Raw genomic sequence first — 15,891 nt, 5'->3', positions numbered from 1 at the left:
GAGGGCTGATCCCGAGGCTGGAGAGCAATCAGTAACTGACCCAGGGGAGGGAAAGCCCATTTATTTAGGCTGCTCAAATTTGGCACACACAGAACATATCACAGTAATGCACTGGAGGCTAAGGGGTTGTGTTTTTTTGGTTTTTTTTTTTTTTTTTTTTTTTTTTTTTTCTCTACAGACATACAAGAAAACTATGCAACTCCCATGTACACATTACACAAAGGAAACAGCTTTAATCAACCACTGATGAAACATGGAAGCTTTGAAGATCTCTGTAGCTGGCACAGGAATGTTCTCTACCCCCCATACAAAAGGCATTTCAGGTCAAACTTTCTAGTAGGTGATATTTCCATGCATTTCTACAGAATTAAAGAAGCTAAGAGACAAAAAGCCCAGATCAAGCCATATTAGTCAGGCTGATTGGTTCTACTAAGTTAAATCAATAGTAATTATGGACAAATGAACCAAGTGACCAAAGACTGGGGCTGAAAATACCATTTTTTAAGTTGTGGTTCCTTTTCATTTTACTACCCATAACTGGAGAGCTCTGATATAAGAATCTGCGTTTATAAAAGCCTCAGAAGCATCTGATCCACTAGTAAGTGTATATTAGAGAAAGGTAGCTCTAAATTAAACTATGTCAACAGAAAAAGCAATTTCTACAGAATCACTCAGGAGGAAAGAGACCTCAAGACACTTCATAACAAGAAAATTAAACCTACAGAACAAGTGAACCTTTAAATATTATTACTGCACTGTGAGTTTACAAGAGAGTGGATTAGGATTATTTCTCCAAAAAAGTGTGTCTGTTTTATGTCTAGCTTCATAATTCGGCTTTTTTAGTACAGCTCTGCAACTGCAAGCAGTAAGAATTTAACCCAGTTTTGGTGCTAACAGGCTGCTTTAGCTGAAGTTAAACTACAGGATTTTTGTCTTAAATGGTTACAGGGGAAAGTTTTTGAATTTCACTTGTTACTATTCAGAAAAGCAAGAACAGGAACCAGATTGTTCTCACCTCTCCACCTTTTGTGATAGACTGCTCAAATTTTTGGAGACCTTTAGTGTTAATTCACTGGGGACAGTACTGGGCTGACAACCAATGCAAATATTAATACACCAAGATAAATCCTTAATTTGATTTATTTAGGGTCATTTTTACATACAAGCTACAACTCCAAAATCTACTTTATTCTACAAGACAGCTTCCCTACTGTTAGTGAAACCCTTGCCTAGAATGTTTGCTTTATATAACTGATCTATTAAAACATGGAATGCTTGTAGAATTGTGGCACTGTATGACATCTACACGGGACTTCCTTCAAAAGCTACAACTAGGGAGCCTCCTAGCTTCTCAGCAATGCAAGCTCGGTTCAGGTCCTCTGGCCCATTTGCTTGGCATTCATGCTTTATGCCTAAAAAAAGAGGCAAAACACTCAATAATGCATTATTTCAACATGCTGTTAAGCAATCAAAGAAACATACCTAGTAGTAATATTAGAAGCAGCAATCCAGTCACTCAAGCAGACAAGTCTTGCTTTAGCTTAAGGAATTTGACCTTTTTTCCCTGACATGTCCCATGAGACATCTGTCTGCACACCAAATATCACTGAAGGGCCATGTAGGGAGGAATTTGTCACTATCTCAGTGCTCAGACTGTCGGTCTTTCATGGCAGGCTCTTAGAGCAAGCACCTCATTTCTTGTGCGTCCTGGATACTGCAGGGGAGGAAGCTCCAGGCTAGCACACGGAGAGGCTCATTCAGCTTCCACTGACTCTGCAGAGGTGGCTGAAAGCATTCACACTGCAAACCTGAGAGGCAGAGACTGAGAACTGGGCTATGCAATCAAGAGTGTTTTCTTTCCCTTTTTAAGGCTAGAGAGCCCAACCCATGTCTGCCTTATATGGTGAAAAGCAGAATTTCCTCGGATTTTTTTTTCTCAACTTCCACATGTGCAGCACACGACATTCCCCCATGGCAGTTCCAGTCCTTGGGCAAGCCATCCTGTGAAGGCTGGCATGGCTGCACAACAGTCCTGTCAGTCTTTTGCACAGTGCAGACTGAGGACCTGAAGAGTGCTACCTGGCTATCAGCCAGACTGACTTACTACATAACAGTCAGTTTATGAGACTGCATTTTAACCAACACAGGGATGAAAGTGCTCTGCCACTGAGACAGCTCTGCACAAAATCCAGCATTGTCATGAATCTAATGGTTTCTAGCCTGTATGGTGCAGATGTGCTGCTCCATATGGTCCACCACACATTGCAAAACCTGCTCTTGTCCTGAGCACTGTCCTAGTGCCTCTGAAATTTTGTCAGATAATGTAAATTTGAGCCACAGCACATTCTAGCTCTGTCACGTGAAACTTCACTTCTCACTAGTATGTCAAAAACAACGACGACAACAACAACAACCCAAAATCTAAACTAATTAAACCTTGCTGTGTACTCCAGGGACACAGCAGAGTTAAGAGCCTTAGAAGTATTACATACCTTGAAACTTCTTTTTGATTGCATCCTTGGAGCTTGCGTAGATCATCTTACTTTTGAGAGGTGCTTGCTCTGGTGCCCTAGCGGGAGACACCACAGAGAGTGAAATTAGTGACCCTGATTATCCAGCCTAGACAGAAGCAGTATCCTACCCACCACAGACAAGTGACTCCAGAATACCAGCATCAGGCTGCCCAGCTCACTTTAAGCCTGCCATTTTCCCAGCCTGGGCAATACAAACGCTCAGAGACCTCACCCCCAGAGCCTGGACTGTATGCTAGGAATGAGAAAGTTGGGAAGGTGGCTTACCACAAGAAAAACATCAGCTCTTCTTTTTTGGATTCCTTGGTCTCGAAGCTTGCATCATACAAGGCATAGCGGCAATCCTTCTCAGGAAGCATCTGCACAAAGTGCTTGAAAGGGTCAGTGACTGTCACTCCGACATCTCCCACCAGAATCTCTTTGCCTTCCTCCACAATAATGCATTTTTTGTCTGGACTGAGGCAAAAGATGACAGCCTTCTTCCTCTTCTTGATTTCCTCCGGTGTGGAGCACTTCCGCACTTTCATGTCATAGAAGATACGGCACACTTCATCGGCCACTTGTACTCCAGAGGCCTGCAAAGACCACAGTAAACACCTTCAAGCCTTCCACTCCTAATTTTCCCAGCTACATAATGGCACTACTTTAAATCCAAGGCTAGAAGACAATAGATTCTTGCAATAGTCACCTGTGGCATGAGAGTCTTGTCAGAAAAGGCTGCAGAGCCTCTTTTCCAAAGCCAAGTAAAGATTCTAGAGTCTCGCGGCTGCCCACAGCCAGCTGCCAAACCAAAAACTATTCCTAAGGAGGCACAATCCCACTTACACTACAACATTGTCTTGGATGAATTTTACAGAGGCACGCCAACCCCGTCTTCTCTGAGATTCAGTTGTGGCAGATCCTTTGGCATTATAGTAGCTTAATTTTCTTCCTCATTTCAGGCTGGCTGGACAAGCCCACAAGGATCTTCTGTTCAAAGTTTCCCAGCCATTTCCAGCATGCTTGCTAGCAGCTTTAGGAACAGAGGTAAAACTGGTCAAATTCCATACCTATCACATGGACTCAGTTTAGAGATCAAGGGAAATGTAGCGGGGTAATGGGATTGCAGTGGTAGTTTTTAGCTGAACAAACCAACTTTGGGAAGTTGCTCTGAATTCAGTATTTCAAACAGAGAACTTGCAAGTCTTAACAGTTAAAGTCTCTACTTCCCAGCACCTACTCCAGCAGTTTTTAAAGCAAGCTCAAGCCTTCTCAGCATTTCCCGCCCACCTTGGAGTCAGCTATGAAATTTAGTGAGTGGTATCATATTCCCCTGTGTAAGCCGGAACAAGAGGTGCACATGCAGCATTATCAATCTGATGGTAAAGGCAGCTGCACAGAATAAAGAGGACAAGATCTAGCAAGAATGACAAAAGGCTGAACTGCATTTTAAGTCTGATGCTTTTCTGGGCATGAGACACAAAAAGAAGTAGAAGCATCTGAGTTTTGTTCTCAGACTGCATGAAGTTGGAGAGCTTAAAAGCAGGTGTGCAAGAGTGAATACTGCAAATGTGGGAAGCCAGCAGGCACTGCTGGAAGGACATCATGGCCAGAACAGTAAAGACCAAATTGAAGCCTGTCCAGTAGTGAACAACTCTGTTCAAAATGCTACACACAGTATAAACAATGAGATTCCTTTAGAATCCTGCTTCCTCCCTCACTGTTTTTTTGTCTTCCAAATTTAAATGACATTACACATCAGAAGGAAAACTGCCTTCCTCCCTCTGTGTAAACTACAACACATCACTGCTACAAGCACAGTCAGCAGTACCAACAGTTGGGTAAAGCAGCAGGTGAGATACACAACTGAAAAAGGCTGAAGGCTGTTCTTCATTTTTTTGAACTTATCTTCAGCCCCAAAATGTGAGCTCAAGGGATTTCTTTTTATTTTGAAGAATCAGCATAGTTCAGCTGCAAAACCTGGGTGGCAGAGGTGTAGGGGAACTGCTCAGTGCTCAGGTTGTCTTTGAGAGATGGTTATGTACTGGACACCTACTTTAATGTGTGGGGATTTTTTAAAGCCCTGACCAGTGCCTACCACAGACGACCTCAGAGGAGCCCAGATTTTCTTCTTCCTATCTCCTGTAACTCTGGGGGGTTGGCATAGCACTGCTAACCCAATGAGGAGAGGTGAAAAAGCTGGCCGAATCTATTACCATGGAGTTTGGTATCTAGAGCTTCCATGTGCTGGTCACAGAAAACCAGGGCAATCTCATACATCAGCAATCTGAGGCAGCTTTTCTTTAGGGTGGAGAATAGTGCTTTTTCAGGACTTACCTAAATATAAGGGGACCTCCCTCAAGATTTACAATGCATGGTCAGTCTGTAAGTGGTAATCTATGCAGAATTACTTGCACTTAGTTTAGAACAGGAGAACAGCAATTCAGTCACCATGCCTCAGCTGTGTGGCACTCTTCTGCACATCACCAATAAAGTGAGGAAAGTACATGGAGAAAGCTTATTTCAGGATCAAGTCAAGCAACAGTGCGAACACGGACTCAAAGTGACTCATTCCTGCATCACTTCCTCCATACAGAGACGCTGCACTTTGTCAAATTGTGACTGAGAGCTAATGAGGAATAAAGGTCTTTCTCCTCCTGTCCCTGTGTTTGGGGTGGGCAAGAGCCTCTTTGGGAAGACTCTAAATAACACAAAGTTAACCTAACAAAGCAAACAGTGCAGCTATTTTATTATTCACTAAGGACAAATCCAAAGTGAATTTAAGAGAACCTTTTTCCTCCCTGAGGTTTATTTTCTAACTAATGGTACCTCAGTAGCTGGCAACAGGTGGCAAGACTTGGGTATTAGTCACAACCCCCCTCAAGATTCTTAGAAAATGCACAGAAAGTGTAAACTGGCATGGAAATGAGGCCATTTATCATGGAAAAGCAGTACATGTACAGTACCTCTGTCAATTCTTGAGCTTTGCTTGAACACTATGACAAATAATTCCCTTGCACCAAGTCATGGTAACTTTGAAAACAGAGGTTAATGCTCAGCTTAGAGCCAGAAGCAGCAGCAACAGAGCTACAGGTTGATGCAAACTGTGCAGTCATGTGCATTTGCTTGTGCTACTACACAACCAGAAACATGTCTCCAAGTCAGGAGGTAAGTTGTTTCTTTAAAAAGAATCTGAGCACTGCCATCAAGTCAGTTCAGATTCCAAAAATGTTGAAAGTATTTAGTCTGGAAACCCAAAATTCACTGTAAAACTTCAGCTGATAACTGAGACTGACCAGAAGCTGAAGAGAATAGTGACAACTGGATTACTTTAGCTTTCCAAAGCAAAAGGCAGTTAGTAGGTGGTGCTACTCCTTTTCACAGCTGCTGTACAACCCCTGGATTCATCACACAAGTCAACATTAGCAGCCATTGTGTTGCCAGCAACAATGCAGATTTGTTCCATCTGAGAACACTCTATAGCTGTGTTACAGTATGGGCTGAAACAAGACAGTGCAATCCTCCAAAAAGAGGATCTACTGCCGTAACTGTAGGGCTCCCTCTTCAACCCTGGGCCTGTACCAGCCACAAATGGCCTCACAAACATACTTAAAAAGGAAAAAAACCTCAAACACCAGGCAGCTTTTATTTTAAGGTAGTTGCAACCACTCTGTGTAGAACTGCAACAGGATGACTGCTAAGAGCACTGGAACAAGGAGAAATGCCAGACTCTAAACACATGTCCTCAAGTGACATTTTAACCTCATCTCTGCTGCCTTGTCCAGAAGAAGAGTTGATGAGAAGCTTCCACCCCCCCGGTAATGACAGAGTAAACACTTGTTAGTCTGGATTTGCCCTCTTTGGCCAGACATGGCTCTGCTCAGAGGATTCAATAGAGCACATTGGTTATTATTTTGTGCATTGTGGCTTGAACACTGTAGAACTCCAGCAGCCAGCCCAGTCCTGTTCCTTTTTCAGGATGGAAGCAGTTACCCAGCTCTGGACTGTCACATGGGGGTTGGTTCAGTGAGCAGCACATAACTGCAGGCACTTGTGGGATCCATGACCATCAGCCAGCTGGTGACATTTCACTGTAGGGGACAGAATCTTAACCGCAAAAAGTCAGCAGCAAGCAGGCAAGCCACCTAATTCCCAGATGGGAAAATGATGCCAAGACAGCACATTCAGGGAGAAATTCATGAAAGAAGAGACAAAATGAGTTTCTCTGAGGGAATCAGCAAAACTGAGTTATCCCCCAGCATCTCCATGCAACTGCTGCAGACACAGTACATGCTGGGGGCTGAAGCCCCTCACACATTTATCCCACGGCACTTATGGCAGTATCACCGCTGAATCTCACATAGCCTGCTGCAGGCACCTGAGGCAGGGACTGCATTCACTGTCTTGTCAGCAGGCACCGCAGGAACACAGCACCTCTTGTTCATAAAGCCTCGTTCTTGCCTGAAGTGCAAAGCTCTGCATAAGTCTTGGGAGAGCACAGTGCCCTCCCTCCACCGTGCAGCCCAAAGAGGGAGCCTTCTGTCCAGCAGGCTTCCAACTTCAGGAACCAGATCCAGCTGCCTCCCCTATGAGCTCCCAACATTTTGCCTCCATTGCCAAGCAGCCAAACTGAAATTTAACCTAAATTGAGGAAGACTGAAGAATAATCCAAAGCTTTGTCAAGAAAATCCCCACATACAGAAAAGCCCTTCCAGGAGTGAGAGACATGGCAGACACATGATAAACTGGATTTGTAGCAAGCCTGCACTACAACACAACTTTGACATAATGAAATTTAACTCCTCTTTTGTTAGGAATTGCTGTGAGCTCCAGTATTTTTCTGGAATACTTAAAATATTTTACCTAAGAAGAGTCCTTGTTTTCCTCAGCTGTAAGACAGCTAAGACGACCTTAAATTAATGACTTAGTTTGCCTCAAGACAAGTTTGAAAGACTAAATTTGGGGTTAAGTCTTGAGAATTTCAGACTCTTGGTTTTCCCTTCAGTGATTACAGTCCAAGAACTCTCCGTAGTGGTGCCTGGGCATGCATTATCTCCAGAGAAATTCAAAGATGCAGTTTTTGACTTGTTTTGTCTGGGAATCACACACACCCATTGTACACAACAGGGTGAACTCAAGTGGAAACTTCTGCTTCCTGGAAAAGCATCATCAATTTTTTTTCCAGAATCTGACACCAAGAATGTATTAAAGCATGCCTTGTTTAATTCCAAGGGCAGATTTGAGAACACGGTGCTCCCATGTTTGCTGGTCACATTATTGGCATGTATTTGGTTCTTAGCCTCTACAGCAAACCCTGTTTCCCCCATGCCTGGCTTACCCTCCCTCCTATCTACCTCTGAAATTTCCTACCACCGTCAGAGCTGCCATGCAGCATTTCCCTCTGACTCACTAATGTGTCACAGTACATCTCTGCAATAAATGCTTTTTCCATTAAACCTATTTCCACCCAATTGGTCGGGGACAGCACCCTTCAGGGACAGAGCTGTCCCTTGCACTGCCACACAATGGAATGTCCTGGGCCACCACCAGCAACTTGAGGGGAAAACTAAGCCACGGTAGTTGTGGGAGCACTTAGCAGAAAGGGAGGATAATAGCCTGGCTGAAAGAAAGTTTTGCCAAATCAGGCCTCTGGAAAGGTGTCACCTAAGGCCAACAAGCCAACTGAAAATGTAAAGATATTCAATACTGCTTGGCACTTAGCCTGTTATTTGAGCACTCAAGAAAACACATCTGATATTAACATCTCCACTTTACTGAGATCAGCAACAGTGTGGGAACACCAGTGACTTCAGGAGTCTGGAAAAGCCCACATTCCCTGCTTACCTATAGCTGGACAGAGACAGCTCCATTTACAGGGGACACCCTGTACATCTGAAAGGCCAAAGCTTCAACTCAGATCTGAAGCCTGACAGGAAACAGAACTAACAGCCTTTTACTGCTGTTGTATAAGAGGCCATAATTTGCACATCACAGACCAGCAAGAAGTACAGAGTCACCTGCATAGCACTTGTAGACAGATCTTGCCAGCTAGACTTGCATTATTTGGTCTCTTTTGCCAGGGGAAGGAATTGAAACTCTATTCAGCTTTTATTCTTTCCTCCCTGACAAGAAGAAAGGTTATGGACAAGACAAGGAGAGATTAGTAGGAAAGCAATTAGTAAAAAAAAGAAAAAAAAAAAAAGAAAGAAAAAAGAAAAAAACTATCCTTCGAATTCCTGAAGGTCATCTCCTCAGCCTTCAGCTGAAGAGGAAATTATCTCCTGCTCTGAGCCACCATGAAATTCACTCTCGATTTAATTATTAAGGTAGGCAGAACAAGCAATATCCCCAAATGGCAATCCCAGCAACAGTACTGAAAAACAGGAACTGCGGTGGTCAGTAGTAGCAGGGCAGAAAAACTGAGCAGCACCCATTCCTGTGTTGAAATATAAGTTTTTAAGACAATGCAGGTGGAAGCTGGTGTGTATGACTCTTGCAGATAATCATAGCTTCTCAGAAACACATTCAGCACACAAATCAGCTATTATGAGCCTAAATAAGAAATTTCTTGTGGCCCTCTAGGCACCTACAGCAACCTAAAGCTTACACGTCACCCTCAAAACCAGGCTTTGAAGGCCAGCTCTAGGCATCCCTGATACTTGTTATGGAGGGATCCTCCTCTCCCAAGGAGGTTGCTGGGAATACTGAACAACCAGGTGAGGAAAAGGCTGAGAACAGCTTCACAAGCAAATCCTGCTTGTATTCAAGCTCTCTCATATGGGATTGTTTAGGTCAGCCCTTGCACCCAGCAGGAGCCTCTTGATAGTGATTCTGACAAGGCAAGAAGGAACATGCCAGACACCAATTGTCATGAGGCTGTTATCTTGTATATGAGGCATATGTACCTTGTAATTACACAGATCTACGAATAGTACTGACTAACAACCAAGAAAAATAATCTGCACACTCCTCCAAAGACCTTGGACTCATTTAATCTAGTCGCAAAGAAACTGAAAGTTGTGGCAAGACACAAAAGCTGAAAATTCAAGCTCTTTTGATACCAAAGGATGCCCTCCTGCTGGCACTACGGTACTTGGCCAGAAGGTCCCCACTCTGCCCAAAACCAAGTTCATTTGCAGCCTCTCAAAAAAGCCAATCTAAACCCTCTTGCAAAAAGGAGATCACTATAAGAAATAGTAGTTTTGACTGACTTGGGAATTCCCTGGTTCCAAAGCAAGATGAAGCCTGACATGCCGAATAGTCACACTTAACTCGGTTTGCATACTGCAGAGGTGGTAGCTGGCTTGTTGAGACAAGCCTCTTTGAAACAAGAGCTGCAAGTCTCATCAGACTTTTTAGCAGCTTCACCTGCAACTCCCATCAGCTCTGCTCCATGCTGCAGATCAGCCATAAACGCTCCAGCTTGGGTGTTAGAGAAAACAGAGACATTAGTAGTACATCCTGTCTGCCAACCCTATGGACCAAAAATCCATTTCCTGGATATACTACATATTCAATGAACTACTGGTAAATACCAAGAAAAGGCCTCAATATTTAACACCTCTATTACAGGTAAATAACCCAGGCAAGTGCGTCAAAACATACAAGTGTGTGTTGCTGGACAAGTGCTTGTGCATGACTCAAGCAAAAACAAGGCAGCAACTAAAACGGCATGAGCTAATAATTGAGGCAAATTTGCCAACCTCCATCTCCCAAGTTAAACGGGGATGCAAACTTTGAGCATGGGCAAAGGAAACAGAATGAGCCACCATGAAACTGAACATGCCTTTGGTCTATTCTGCCCCATTTATGCAATGAGAGCCTGGACACTTTTTTTGTTTGAAAGGCAGGAAACACAAGCCAGAGTCAATGCGGATGCATAATACTTTTTTGTTTCTTTGCTTCCAGTGTTATGCCTTGGATAGATGTTTCCAGCACTGTGCGGAGAAAAAAAAACAGAAAAAAAAAAAACCCAAAAACCAAGTCCTTACAGCAACTACCTCAAAATTTCGCTGCGACACCGTGTTTTTCACGATCAGCGATTCCCCTGCGCGGGTTCCGCTTCCCCCTTTTGTCCGCCACCAGCGCTGCGGGCTCCGGCCGGGCCGACCCTGGGAGGGCTGGTGCTGGCTCCGGCTGCCCACGGAGCCGCCGCCAGTTTCCAGGCCAGACCCGAACCCCTCGGCCGTGCGAAGATGGCTCCCGCCGGGACCGAGGCGGTGGCCGCGCTTCCTCCCGAGCACGGCAGCCCCCGGCCTCGGGGGAAGGGCGGGCTCCCACCAACACCACCCTGTGGCTTCCCGAGAAGCTGCGACCCCCTCCCTCCGAGCTACTCACGGGGAGCGACGGGGGCGCCGCCTCCCCGTCCCCTCCCGGCCGCACCCTGCGGCGCGGGGAGGTGCCCCGCGCACAGCCCACCCCCCGTCCCGGCTTTTTCGCGCCGCGCCCTCGCTCTTCAACAACCCCCTCTCCCCCCCCCCCCCCCAATGGCCGAATGGACGCGCCCGCCCCCAGGGCCTGTGTGCGACGCGGAATTGTACCATTACCTTACGGCGGGGGGGGAGGAAAAGGAAGGAGGACAGTTCCATCGCTTCAAGGCGGGGTGGAAGTAACCTTCCGTCGCCTCATGGCGGGATGGGGGCGGGGGGGAAGGGAGGAGAACGGATCTGCCGCGTCAAGTTCAAAGGCGACCAGGAGAAAGGGAAGGAGAAGGAAAAGGGGGCATAATACTGCCAAGCACAGCGGCGCCGTCAGCCAGAGCGCCGGCCGGAATGCTGCGGGCGGTACCGCCGCCCCCCTCCCCCCTTCTTCCCCCAGGGATGAAGGCGGAGGCGGGAGACGGAGAAGCCTAACGCCGCCCCCGGCGGCGCGCGGTGCATACCATGGCGTCGGCGGGGCGCGGCGGGTGGGCGGCGAAGCGCGGTGCGGCTGCGGCGGCTCCCTCGGCTGTCTGGGCGCGGCGCGGGCTCCGGCGGCAGGAAGAGAAGCTGCGAGGGCGCGAGCCGGACGGAAGCGCTGTCGACGTCACGACCGCCCGTGCCCGGAGGAGGAGGAAGCGGTTGCTATGGCGGGAGCCCCGCGTGGCAACGCCCCGGTCCCGTGCGCACGCGCGAGAGGGACGAGAAACCCGGCCACCATGCACGGCCCCACCCCTGACGAGTTATTCAATCACAGGGAGACTTCAGCTGATTGACGTGTCCGTCGGCCAATGGCGCATGCTCTCGACTGGGTGGGCGGGATTACATGCTCCAAGGTGTGCTGGGGTGGGGGTCGGGGAACATACAGAGGGTAGAGACGAGGAGCTCAGGGAGACGTGAGGGAGAGAGAGCGCGGGGGTCACGAGGAGGAGTTGGGCTGCTGGGAGTGCGGCTGGAAGGGACTGGGGTGGGCGTAAGGGGGTTGAGGAGCGGCCGATGTGGCGCGCGCGGCGTCTGCGGGAGGAGGTGGCCGCAGCAGCAGGAGCGGCGAGGGGCGGGCGGCCGGGCGGAAGTGTGGGAGAATTTTTTTGGTGATGTGTGGTGTTTTTTTTTTTTTCCCCCCGAGGGTTTTTCACTACCTACTTTGGTGCGATCTCAGGCAGGCGGTGCTGATTGGCTTGGGCTGCTGCGGCAGGAGCCCAGTGCTTCCCACCGGCACCCGCGAATCCCGGATCCCAGCACTGCTTTATCCCGGCCGCCGAAACAGCGAGTGGGTTGTTCTCGGGACAGAGGCGGCCCTGACAAAACGCTGCTGCCGAGGCCAGGGCGCTCGGAGAAGTTGTTCCGTGTTCATGGCAGTCCTGCTCGCCCTGATGAAAACAGTAATTTCTTAGTGTTTTTGGCCAGCGAGGCTCGGGCTGCTTGTAATCAGTACAAAGGCATCTGGTCATGGTACAAAATGTATAGAAAGTTAGGTTTTTATCACTGAATCCTGACTGAACTGATGTTCACGGCTTGAGTCGATGAGCAAAAAGCCCTCAGCATCAAAAGCTTATTTTGTTGAGTCTGTGCCTCCCTGTAAGCAGAAAACAAAAACTAGACTCAGTGGCAGCAATTTCAGGGCTGGGGTATGGGGAAACAATACTTCATTAAAACTATCATGAAGCTTCACTATTAAAGGTGTGAGCAATGCTTACCTTACAGTTTTAATCCATACTGCTGTTCTAGTTAAAGGGATTTAATTTTTATTTGATTTTTCCCCTTTTTGCAGGCTATGCCAGTAGATGCTCTTGGTAGATGTTGTTAGGCCTGTTCACATGAGAGAGAAGTTCCTGAAAGACCCAGTGCTGAAGATGGGTGCCATTGAAAAAGCCATCCTGTTTCATTAGGCTCTTATGCTGGGTGACTTATTCCTGCCATGGGTTCCTTTTTGCAAAAGCTCTTGCATCAGATTTGTAATGAAACTAGCAAAAGACCTACCAGCACGACTCAGACTTTAATTGGCCTGAGTGAATAGTTCTTCCCTAGGCCCCTTTCTGATACATTTAACCAAAGAATGCTTAAATTTGACCCCAAATCTTGACTTACTTTGGAAGTATTAACAAGAAATGAACAGGGATGTGTTTGATTTTTTTTCCCCTTCTGAAACGTAGTTCTAAAACAAGTCAGAAAGTGCCTGTGTAGTAGGGAGAGCTTCAGTCCTGTGGTGGTTTCTCTGGACAACTTCTGGTCCTGCCTTCCTGCTGTGATTGTGGCTTGGAGAGGAAATCAAGGCAGGGATGGTCAGCACCATGTGGCAGTGCCACAGCAGACCTCCATCTGCGGTGGTGTGTAGCAGTAACCTGGGGCAGCTGTGCTTTCTAGTCTTAATTGATGTGGATAATTTGTCTGTTACTACCCACATCATCTACTTCTAGGCTTGCTCCTTGTAGATGGGTTTCACTCTGACAGAGGGGTACAGAAGTGACACATCCTGGGGAGGAGGGGAGAAGATGATGCAAGGCCATGAGAACGGGGCTGGGGCTATTTCATGCTGTGTACTTATAAGGGCAAATGAGGTGGAACTGGCCTCTTGGCTCAGTCTGTTCCAAGAGGTGGTTTTGGAAACGTTGCAGTAGGTTGAGGAAGTATCTAATCAGTTAAAGGAAATACAGCAGGGACAAGAACTCCTTCACCAGCAGAGTAAGAGAAAACTCACTTTTCCCTGCCTCATGAGAAAGATGTGCGTGCTCTGGGGGAAGGGCACTCACTCACCAAAAACCACAACAGTTTTTTGAAATGTTTCATTCCCCAAAAGACAAAACTGTGTAGCCCAGTGAGGTTAAACACAGAGGATGTGGTGCTTTGAGGCAGGAACTGTGCACCAAAATACATGGAGAAGTGTGTAGTTATGGTGGTACCAGCCTGCCTTAGCACAGTGCTCCAGAGCCCCTGCACTGCTGTTCCAGCATGGGCACTGGGAGCTCTAGCCCTGCCCCAGAGCTGCCTGCAGTGTGTATGGCAGGGTTGGGACCCCTTGCTGCATGCCAATCCCGTGCTGCTGGTTGTGTAGGGAAAGGGAGACTGCTTCGCCAGCCCAGTGCTGCTCCCTGACCTGACAGGTCCTCTCCTCATGTGCCTGTCACCTTAAGCATCAGCCCGACCCTTTGTACTGCTGGGGTTCCCTCAACCCGGGCTTGCAGCAGGGTCCTGTCAAAACTATTCTGTAACTCTTCCCTTGGTGCCTGAACCCAGGGGGAGCTTCCTGATTTGGGGAAGGCAGGAGGAAATTTTATTTCTGAGTTCCCTCTCTATCAGTGCCAGCCTTTGGATGGTACAAGGACCTGGGCAAAGGTGAGGAAGTTACTGCCACTCTAACACAACCACCTCTGGCTTAGTGTGTTGCACACCCTGTTACAGCTGTTCTGGTGTGCGATGAGGGAGGGTAAAGCTTCATTGGGGTGAGACCCATTTGTCCCCAGCTTCTCAGTACAATATGAGGTTGTCATACTGACAGACATGAATGCTGTGAATTTGCATTGTGGACAAGAGGAGGTTTTTTACTAGCTCTTCTTTTCAACACTGAACCAGCTTTGCCCTTTTTTGCCATAGTGTCAGTGCTACAAATAAGCTAGGCTATATGTTTGGATGAACCATCATGAAAGGTGAATCTCCCTCCCTGTCTTAAGGCAAATGGTACTTGCAATCAGCCTGAAACTTCCCCCCCCACACACACTTCCCCCCAAAATTCCATCCCTCAGCCAGGGGGGACCCAGAGATACTCCAGCAATCCTGTAGGTGGTGGTGACCACTTTAGCTCCAGTCAGAAACACTGGTGTGAACTTCAGTTGGCAAATGTCTGCCCAGGGAAGGATCACTTCAAAATCCAGCATGGTCAATATAAAAAGTCACCTGTGGACTCCATTTTTGAATGAGGCCGTACATCAACAAAAACCTGAGATCAATACATGCACTTCGCTGACTTTGTAGCTTTTGAAATGGTGACTACTTGCTTACTTTAAATGCCTCAGCTATTGAACTCCCCCTCCCGTCCTCCAAGCTACTGACTCATTTCCTCCTCTAAAACCTTCCTTTTTTAGCCTTTCGCTCTGAAGTATTTGGTGTCTGTTTTGAGCTGCATGCTCCATGCCTTACTTAGGCAAACTCCTACATCACAGCCCTGCAAGCCATGCTTTTGTACCATGGAAATGGTTTGTTTTCCCTGATAGTTTCAGTACTGAGGGGCAGCCTTGGCTACTGACTGTGCTTGTCGGTAAATTGCTGCTTTGCTGTTGGAAATCGGGGAGGTAGACAATCGGCAAAGCAGCTGGTCAGCTGAGGCTGCTGCTGCTTATGCTAATTGCGGTTGTCTCTTAGCCCTGCTTCCCCCATCTGCCTGCATCCACCTGCCGTCTTTTCATGCACTTTTGCCCTGATCTCGCAGTTGTAGTAGAGGCTCCTGTTTGGCTGAACAACCACAGAGCACCCAGACCCTAACTCTGTGCTGTCTGATGCAGCAAGGGAACAGGCAGTTTCCCCTCGTGCACGATGGTGACCCAGAGCTTTGGTCGGGGCTGATGGATGCTGCTGTAACAACACTGGCTGTGTGTGCCTGAAATACAGTCCCTTTTTCTCAGGGCTTGTGGAATATTGGCTCTGTGGTCTTGGCATTGCAAGGATCAGCAAAGATAATTTTAGACAGGAACAGAAAGTCTCTGTAAACCTTACAGTCATAGCTGTTTCACTGGCAGGAAAAACCCCACAAGGAGCCCATAACTGTGCATTGATGAAACATTCTGCTTAGCACGTGTGCTGGAGTAAAAATTTAAAGGGACATTTGGGGACAGGAAAATCTAAGGGTGATTTCTGGTAACTGCTGTGATGCTCTATCCCTTTTCTGAGGAGGTGGTGCAGCAGACAGGATGCAGGAACCAGAGGCTGGTATTTGGTCCAAAGCCCTATTCTAGTCCATGGCGTGAGTCTGG

At 47.2% G+C, this 15,891-nt stretch overlaps 1 protein-coding gene across 1 annotated transcript; it reads right to left on the bottom strand.

The window, feature by feature from the left end:
• Positions 1 to 207: 207 nt before the first annotated feature.
• On the bottom strand, positions 208 to 11,474 carry DSTN (destrin, actin depolymerizing factor). Its single transcript, XM_066178044.1, has 4 exons — positions 11,392 to 11,474; positions 2,799 to 3,106; positions 2,493 to 2,569; positions 208 to 1,412 (listed from the first exon to the last, which is right to left on the bottom strand). The coding sequence occupies exons 1-4, from the start codon at positions 11,392 to 11,394 to the stop codon at positions 1,303 to 1,305; spliced, it is 498 nt and encodes a 165-aa protein (XP_066034141.1). The 5' UTR covers positions 11,395 to 11,474; the 3' UTR covers positions 208 to 1,302.
• Positions 11,475 to 15,891: the final 4,417 nt, after the last annotated feature.

This window comes from Chamaea fasciata, unplaced genomic scaffold (genome assembly GCF_029207755.1).
Source record: "Chamaea fasciata isolate MVZ Bird 193981 ecotype frontalis unplaced genomic scaffold, bChaFas1.0.hap1 SCAF_3, whole genome shotgun sequence".
Lineage (NCBI taxonomy): Eukaryota > Metazoa > Chordata > Aves > Passeriformes > Sylviidae > Chamaea > Chamaea fasciata.
Note: the sequence above shows the minus strand (reverse complement) of the source record. Positions and strands in the feature narration are given on the sequence as shown.